The 9,045-nt window shown below is 39.1% G+C and overlaps 1 protein-coding gene across 1 annotated transcript; it reads left to right on the top strand.

Annotated features, from left to right (window-relative positions):
• Nucleotides 1–267: 267 nt before the first annotated feature.
• Nucleotides 268–6,987, top strand: CENPN (centromere protein N). Its single transcript, XM_010148085.1, has 10 exons — nucleotides 268–438; nucleotides 1,118–1,163; nucleotides 1,888–1,944; nucleotides 2,274–2,350; nucleotides 3,671–3,847; nucleotides 4,581–4,682; nucleotides 5,236–5,293; nucleotides 5,736–5,848; nucleotides 6,460–6,583; nucleotides 6,872–6,987. Exons 1-10 carry the CDS (start codon nucleotides 268–270, stop codon nucleotides 6,985–6,987), a joined length of 1,041 nt encoding a protein of 346 aa, XP_010146387.1.
• The last annotated feature ends 2,058 nt before the right edge of the window (nucleotides 6,988–9,045 follow it).

Below are 9,045 nucleotides of genomic sequence, written 5' to 3'. Positions count from 1 at the left end.
CCAGCGCCCCATTCCTGTCCAGAAGCTCGCGCCGGGCCTCCGTCTATGAGGGCTTGTAGAATAGTTATCGTAGAAAGCGTTTGAACTCGATGTTCTTGGTGTCTGCGGAAATCTGTGGTTGTGCTACGCTTAGGATTGATGCTAGTGCACTGCTAGTTGTGTCTGGATGCAGCTTTATACACCTAACTGCGGGACGAAGTCTCCTGAGCCTGCCTCTGCCTTGGACTTAACTCCTCTGACGTTTTCAGCTTCTCAGGTGGCTTTGTCATGGATGAAACAGTTGCTGAGTATATCCGAAGAACTGTCCTAAAAATCCCACGAGATGAAATCAAGACAACGCTACAGAAATGGGGCTTTCTCTCTGAGTCGCAGCTGCAAACTGTAAACTTCCGTCAGCTGAAGGACAGCATTAGTCAAGATGTTGTGCATCTCTGTGAGGTAATCCTTTCCTTCGGGAACTGCCTGTCGGTGCATGTTGAAGCACCATCAAAAACAGCATTCCTGTGAAGAAATAGATTTTCTTTGGCCATAACGGTATCAAATAGCAGTTTCTAGTTTGGAAATGTAAAGCTGCTGCATGATTAACCCTTACCCCAGTCCAGAAGTACATGTTTTGAGCTCTTAAATTGCATAAGGTAGATAAGAGCACAGTGTGTTGAACCTTTAAGAAACGGGTGTATTTCTAAATTTTAAAATAAAAGCATTGATTGAGATGCCTATTCATTACATAGTGCTAATTTAAATATCATGTTTTGAGCTCTTAAATTGCATAAGGTAGATAAGAGCACAGTGTGTTGAACCTTTAAGAAATGGGTGTATTTCTAAATTTTAAAAGCATTGATTGAGATGCCTACTCATTACGTAGTGCTAGTTTAAATATATTTAGTATGGGTTCTTCTTGCTGTCTCTGCAGAAATGCTTAAACCTTGCGGAAATCGCTTTTCTTACTGATTTCTCAAAACTACTGCACGCGCACTGGGACTGGGCGCAGTGTCTGAAGGGAACATATGTGCGCTGGACCTCAGTGCAACGTAATGTGACTACTGACACTTTTCACTTACTGAACAGTGTGATAGAGCATTCTGGACTTGCTGTTCACTGTTATTCTTCTTTCCAGGAAAATTCGGCAGACATAAAGCAAGCAGCTGACCTAGATGTAGTTTGTAAGTAAAAAATGAATACAAATAATTTTATATTTTTATCAGTCACTTCATAGTGCCCTTCATTAATGCATTTGATATAAACAGATAACATTTTTAGATGATCAATCTTATTGGATCTGACCTTTTTAATTAAAAAAATCAGAAGCTCCAAATCGACAAAAGCATGTTTGCTTTTTCTGAGGTCTAAATAGATGTGAACTGTGGTAAGTCCCATCCAGCAGAGTTTTAAATGTACAGAGATACATTTGTCTGTAGTGTGCACCAAACCCTGAAATCAGCTATATCATGCTCCAACAGGGAGTGACATAGGCAAAACCATCTGCAATATTCCAGGTGGCACTCCTAACCCTTATGTCAATTCACAATTTGTTTATATAATAGTTTAGGTCTTGAGGTTTCCTTTAGCAGTCTACACTACCTAGTTTGAGTTTAGACTGAATTTCAGTTAATTTAGGTAAAATCCTTGAAACAGTGGACCTAAGAGGAGAGAAACTTTGTTAGTTGTTTAACTGAATTACAAAAGATTTTTCCGTCTCTTAATAAAAAACTATTTCACTTTTAGGTTTGCAATGAGTAGTAGTTTAAGAATTCTGACTACCTGATATTGCTGCCAGAAGTGATCTTTTTGAAATAACCTCATTGTAAAAGTATTGTAAAATTATTTATTCCTTTAATTACTGCTTGATAATACACTGTGTTATTGAGCAATTCATGTTTTTCTTAGACAACCATGTGTACCCAAACAAAAGGATGTGGAGTGTTTACCAGATGAACAAAACAGGTAAAATGCCTTTCCTTGCTGTCATCTCACGGCACCTTCCTGCAGCGCTGCCTCATAACATACATTTTAAATACAAATATAGTCTAGCATGGATTCTTCAACAGAGAGATCTTTCATTACTTCTCAAGCAGTTATTAGAAATTTGTAACTACTAATTAAATATTAACCTCTTCTCTATATAGCAATAATTTGGCTCTGATTTAACGTACAGCTTTTCATATAAGCCTATGCAACTTGAGCTTTTACTGCTTAACTTTTTTTCAGCAAAACTAAAGTATTCTCTAAACTATTTCTTGTAAACACAATTTTTTTTTTGTCTTGTGTAACAGGAGAAGAAACAGATTTTTTTGACTTTAAAGATTTCAAAAAAAAATTTAAAAGACGACTTCGGTCAGCCTTGAGAAATGTAAGAATAAATCTGTCCTCAATTTGCTGCACAGCTCTGGTGTAAATAGATTGTTTTCATAAGTTTAGCGACTTTTTTTTGTACAATCTGCCTCAAAAAACAAATGGAATTACTCATTTGGGAATGGTAGGAGCTGCATGGGAAAGAGAGGTGTATTGAATATCCGTTCTAGTGACTTTACAGTTATGTCAAGGCAAGCTTACATTTGATTTCACTTCAGCATATGACTGGCTTCAAGAAAGGCAGTATGTTCATGTTTTCTGTCAGGTCTTTGCCTTATTTGAATGTGCCTGTTGCCTAGTTAAGTTGATATTGCTTTCTCCGGTTATCCAATAACAATACACAACAAAAATCAGATATAGCAGAGTTACAGGGGGAATTTGAAGTAGCGGGTAAGCGGGACAAGAAAGTTCAATTATTGTGACTTAGATTAGTAGCCAAATTTTATCCATTTCCTTTTACCTCTGGTTTTGAAATGACATTTTGTGATGGCTGTGAGAGCTTGGCCCTGGAAGTTTGTTACATTTTAACAGCTGAAAGACCACTGTCAATGGTAAGAAGTAATTTCTAGGCTAAAGAAATGAGCACTGGAAGAAAAATTGGAGGGAGATACTATCATCTCACTTTTTTACTAAGCAATCTGCAGGAGCCTTCTCTTGCTCAACAGCTTCATTGAAGCAAGGTAATAGAAAATGCCTGTTCTGGTTAACTATGTCACTTCTGACGCACAAAGGAATCCTGCTGATGGCAGTGTAGGGCAACAGAGAGAGAGCTGCAATTCATATTGCAAAACTTTCTAATAGATTTACATGTTCTTTAATTCCAAAAAACCTGAGAAGTCATGTTGGTCCAGCAACTTAATTTATGGCTCAGTTGGACTAAAAGCTTGATTATCACTGCCTCAAGCAAAGGGAGGTGGGGTTTTCTTAAAGGAAATTTTCCCACTCTTAAGTCACTCAGATTGATTTAAGGTTCAAAAAAAAGTAACTGAGGACCAAGTCTAAAGAAAAGGAAAGGGAATCTTCAAATTAAAAGAGAGAATCAAGGCTTTTGTAATAAGCCAGTTCTATTTTCATCCTTCAGAAAAATTGTGCGTCAACACAAACAGAAGTCATATTAGACTTTTCTTTTTCCAGTTTGTGAGATTATCTTTTTTTTGCAGAAATTGGATTTAAATACAATCCTGACCACACTAGTAGGGTTTGTTTCTTTTTGTGTACTAAGTTATGCTTGGTCCTTGTGAACACGGGTTAAGAGACAAGAAAATCTTTCTGGATACCTCAGCGTGCTGGTAAATCAAAGCTTTTCTTTTTCCGTTAGGTCACTATCAATTTCAGAGAATACGAGGATAATGCGATCTGGATTAGAATTGCCTGGGGAACACCATATACGAAACCGAACCAGTACAAAGCCAGCTATGTCGTGTACCATTCACAGGTTCCCTATGTCTTCATTTCTACCTCGGTGCTTAAGAGCAACATCCCTCTGCTATGTCAGGTACCAAATAAAACTCTGTAGACCCTGACTTCACCACAGTGATGTGTAGCTATCATTATGTTAGCTTTTAAGAGGGTGGGTGAAGATGTGGCACTTAACATACTCATTTACACAGTCTTTTTTTTATCCCACTTTGGTCGTGATAAAAATGGAGCAAAACCCACCTTTGTGGTTTTGTGTGACCTTTGGAATGATGCATCATGAATAAATGCAGTTGATTGGGATTTCTGATGACTTTGAATTGTTATAATTTCTTAACCAGGTGTCAGGCAATATTCAGTTTAATTGGCTCATAGAAGTTGAAGAGTATTATAGCAATGGAGTTAACTTGGAGAACTACATGTGTGAGGTCATCAGGGAGTGCTATTAATTAGTCTTAAAAGATTTTTCTGTCAACTTGTGACCAGCATTGTAGTCTTTCGTTTTTTTAATGTTTTTAGCAGATTTCTGTACTAGTAGTTCAATTGTTTTTGTTCATCTGTTTGTTTTATTGATTTTTCAGCTGATAAGGCTATAGGCTTATCTGGCTTAATCCTGGGAATGCTTTTAAATATTAGCCAATGCTTAATAACAGTCCAGTCAACATTTTTTTCAGACATGAGTATCCTGCTAGTTAAAGGGCAGTTGTTTACCTTGAAACAAAATCATTGCATTGTCTAGAAATATTGTAGTTTTTCCATAGCATAAACAGGGTGATGATTGATGTTAAAACCATTTCAATTTCTATTTGAAGGCCCTGCTTGTTGCTTCCAATTACCATGACATCCGTGAAATGGAGCTTCGAGGTCACTGTTTAAACTCCCTTAAAGATATTGTGTTTAAGAGATATAGCCAGGTGAGCCTCTTCACAAGTACATCCTAAGATAAGTCTTGCTTTTTGTTTCAGGCCTAGTTCCCACCCCTAGCAGGGGGGGAGATTCACCTCTTCCAAGAGACCCTACAGTTAAAATAATATTGAACTACTGAGGTGGACAACCTTTCATTAAGGTAACATTACAGTGGGGAAGTAATTCTTGTTATCCCACCTACTCTTTATTGTTATTCCTGATGGTTAAACAAAGTCTTAAAATTGTATAAACAATTCAGTCCCAGGATTTTTTAGCATCATTGCACTAGGCTTCCTAGAGGGATGAGCTGAAGGCTGTTAGAACAGGCACTTCCTCTGCTTGTCCATGCAAAACTTGTCTATAGGGATATGTTTGCAAATATTGTAGGACAGGCATTCTTTTCTCAAAATCAGCCTGGGCTTTCTTACTTTTAGTAATTATCAAAAATGGGAAGAATACTCACTTTGAGAATGAGAAGCAGAAAGAAATCTGGAAAGTTCTTTTCGACTACAGCCTTTAAAAGTGGCAGTAAACTATTTTTTTTTCTCTGTCTCTATTTAGAACTTCCAAACTTATTGTCCAAGACCTCTACCAGAAACGAGCATAACACCAGTAATCAGTACGTATATTTGAAATTAAGTGGCAGTTTGGATGTCACTGCCGGCTTATGAAATTCATAATGGGAAACGTACGTGTCATGCAGTCCCGCTGCGTTACCCATCCCTGGCAGGGTGCATCATGCTGGCTGCCATGGTAGAAGCAGGGATTTCCCTGTGGCTGTTGTTGGACACTTAGCAAACCAAAAATACCCCGTGCCCACTATCTCCTTTCATGTTAGCTTGGGTTTTTCTCTTGGTAAGAACTGAAAGTATAAATGATGGGAGCAACTACCTTATGAGAAAAAGATTGTGATTAATTCTTTAACGTATTATTCTCAGATGTTCACTAGAGTAATCATCTGATCAGAAAAATAGTATTGTATCAGCTGACAAGGTGGTTTTTCTGGGTTTTGTTTTGGTTTTTTATTTCCTCTTCTCTTACCAACTTTTTTTTCCTTGCAGAAGATCTAAGGGTAGTTCAAGAAAATGGAGATGAGAAAGAAAGAATACTGAGGGTGAATCGGGAAGTTTTTGGTGATGGTCCCCAACCAAAACTTGAATTTGCACAATATAAGGTAGTAAAATCAATAGTTTTGGGCTTTTTTTTTTTTTAAATTATTTTAATATAGTGGTAGCTACAGTAAGTTGCAAATTGAACAAAGATTAGATTTTATTTTTTAACTTAAGGGAGGACGTTGTAGAACAGCTTAAAGTATCTTTAAGAAAGAGGTCTTGTCTTCATTGAGACGTGATCAGACTAGATCACCTTTCAGTCTTCCAGCCTTGTGAACTACACGTTTTGATTTGGTTTTTACACCAGCAGTGTGAAGTGTGAGACACGAGGGTTATTTGAAGTATGTACAAAGCTCGTGATGCATATAAGACCATAATTTAACTTAGATGATGCATGGATTTTATCTGGCAAACAGGTATATTGGAAGGTCTAAGGGACACTTTGTGGTTTATGATGTTGCTGAACAAGCTGCCTCTTTCGGCAAAAAACTACCACATGGTGGCACCCTCTGTTTTTATTCGTGTGTTCCTCCAGCCGGAATCATGGTAGCATTAGGAGTAAAAGAGGGGATACAGCCTTATTATGTATTACATTGTTAATGTAATGGTTAAATAATAACACATGGAGATATGTTCTCTGCTTATACTCCCTGGTTAAATTTTGTATTGACAGCTTGAGACAATGTTTAAAAGTGGTCCTAAAATGGATGTTTTGCATAAAAAAGAACCGTTCAGATGTCTGGTCAAGTTTTCTAGTCCACACCTCTTAGAATCGCTGAAATCCTTGGCACCAACAGGTAAGTGTTCCAACTCTATACAGTGGAGGGAAAAATCCACAGTTAAATATTGTCACCTTGCATTCTGCTTGCATAAGGAAGAACTTTCATAATTTGTTTAAAAATGCATAGAAACTTAGTAGAATAGAAATGCTACTGCTATATAAACTTCTGTCTACTTACTGGTCTGTTCTTAGAACTACTAGTTTGTATGTAGGTACTCAAGCTGTGGTTTTAGTTGCATTACGGATATGAAAGGTAAAGAGTGGTTGAGTTAAGCTGTAATTATCTGTCTCCCTCTCTCTCCAGGTGTGGCTGATGCACCACTGTCACCACTACTTACATGTATACCCCACAGAGCTAGGAATTATTTTAAAGTTAAAGAGAGAAAAAGTTTACTTCCAGGAAGTTTTGTAAGCCCTTAATTTAAAACAAATCAAAATAACTTAAAATAATTTTTAAATAAATTATTGAAATAACTTTTTGGTAATACCTTAAAGTTTTTTCCAAATTATGGCTGCTTTGAATGATTTTTCCACATCTGTGGAAAGTTGACTCTTCGGTCTTTCAGCCTTTTGAAATAAGCGTTTTGACTCGGGTTTGTAATAAATGTCGACTTAGGTGTGTCGAAGCGTGAGAAACTAGCGTTGCGTGAAGTAGGTACAAAGCTCGTGAGACATATAATCCCATAATTTAACTTACATGATGCATGATTTTATGTAATGAGCAGATATTGAAGATATATTTCATATGTGAGCAGTAGAGTTAACCCTTTTCTTAAAGAAATGTTTGCCACAGTTTAAATGGATATCATGCTTATTTTGCGTTTAAATGTGGTGACTGCTCTGAACTGTATCCTTAATAATATTTGTCTGGTTAAAGCTAGCTGAAGCTTAAGAAATATCCAGTGAGACAGCTGTGGCTCTGTGGTTTGCTGCCATCGCTGTAGGTGGCCGCCTTATTTCAGCTCCAGTTCAGCAGCGTAACAGAGCACGTGAACAGCCCCGTTCAGCTAAGTGGAACTGCCCGCCTGCAGGTCAGGCATGGTTTTACCTTGTAGATGAAGCTTTTGTTCAAAGGCCGTTACAGGGCCTGGGGGAGAAGGGGCTCATGGAATACAGATGTCAGTAAGGAGTTTCCATCCAGCTTCAGATGCAGTTTTTACTAGCCAAGGACAGCAGCCAATCTGTCTCATGGCATTAATGTTTTATGAAATTTTGTATTGGAAGAATACAGTGAAACCGGCAGTAATTTTGACGAAGTCTGTGTTTCAGAATGATTTGATCCTTCTGCAGTCCTTGCATGTCACTGTCCGTGCCTGGGCACATAAAGATTGCAGAATCAAGGCGGCAGCAGTCACTAACACATGACAGCTTTGCATTAGACTTCCTCAGAGTCGGTAAATTTCAGTTAGTAATGACATTTTTATGTAACTTGCATCATTTTTAATAGGATATTGACTCAGTGTGAAGGCTCAGTACTAGTGTACAAGTGTTTCTTCTGTTATCTGGGACCTTTGGGCGTGGAATTTCTGACTCACTTAGGGTATGTCAGTGTGCAGAGATGGTCTTCATACCTTTGGGGCACAGTGTAAATGTTCTCAGAGGTTGTACGGGAATGTTTTTGTTTTCAAACTGTAAATAAATGTGTAAATTAAGTCTTCTCAGAAGTTTGGTTGGCCTGATTTGGAAACACAGCTTAACACATTTGGTATGGCTTTCAACATCTCTATAGCTCACACAAAAAGAAGGCAGTTTAGGACTATCAGCTGGTGCTAAGTTTTTAAGACTTCTATCTCTGTGATTTAAATGTTAGTTGGACAAAATGCTTAATTCGGAAACAGTTCCAGGTTGTGTGTGATACATGAAATGTGTAATAGTCACTAAGAGTTGGCTCTTACGTCTCTCACATTGAACCTCCTAGGAGTCAGAGCCATCGAGATTCCAGCATGTGTTTCACTCTGTGCAACTTTCTCCCTAATGCTCTCTCCCAAGTAACTGAAATGCCCGAGATGGCAGTCATTTACCGTAAAGGTTCCGATACACCAAACCACTTGGAGTAGCTGGCCTGCTGCCTCGGTCTGCTTCCGGGAAAGGCAGTGTGCATCCCCTTCTCAACCACCCAGAAGCTGGGCTCTGACTTCCTCTACCCACGGCTCTTGTAGGAACGACTGGGCGCTTACGGGGCAGTTCAGCACAGCAGGGGGCACGCAGGGGAGAGGAAAGGGCTCTATCCCCAGCACAGGGCCCTGACGTGTTCCAGGAGCTGCACCATCACCCAACTCTTCCCCAGCTCAGGGTGGGCTCCGTACTGCTAACGCATGGGTTTTGTCCTTTAAGGGGCAGAGCTGTCGTGTGTCCCGGTTCTTCTAAACCCAGCACACACCAGTAAATAAACGCAGAGTAGCGGAGGGGCCCCGCAGCCGCCTCCGCCCTGGGAGGGCGACGGGCCCATGGCCGCTGCCCGCCCTTTCTGCCAAGGCA

The sequence above is a fragment of the Eurypyga helias genome, unplaced genomic scaffold (genome assembly GCF_000690775.1).
Source record: "Eurypyga helias isolate BGI_N326 unplaced genomic scaffold, ASM69077v1 scaffold13463, whole genome shotgun sequence".
Classification (NCBI taxonomy): domain Eukaryota; kingdom Metazoa; phylum Chordata; class Aves; order Eurypygiformes; family Eurypygidae; genus Eurypyga; species Eurypyga helias.
This window is presented reverse-complemented; position numbering and strand designations above follow the sequence as displayed.

Bases quoted from the DNA above. Each gene is read 5' to 3' on its own strand.
- CENPN (XM_010148085.1), top strand. From the start codon at position 268: ATGGATGAAACAGTTGCTGAGTATATCCGAAGAACTGTCCTAAAAATC. The intron at 2,351-3,670 runs GTAAGAATAAAT...TTTTTCCGTTAG, and splicing joins TTCGGTCAGCCTTGAGAAAT to GTCACTATCAATTTCAGAGA. The intron at 5,294-5,735 runs GTACGTATATTT...TTTTCCTTGCAG, and splicing joins GAGCATAACACCAGTAATCA to AAGATCTAAGGGTAGTTCAA.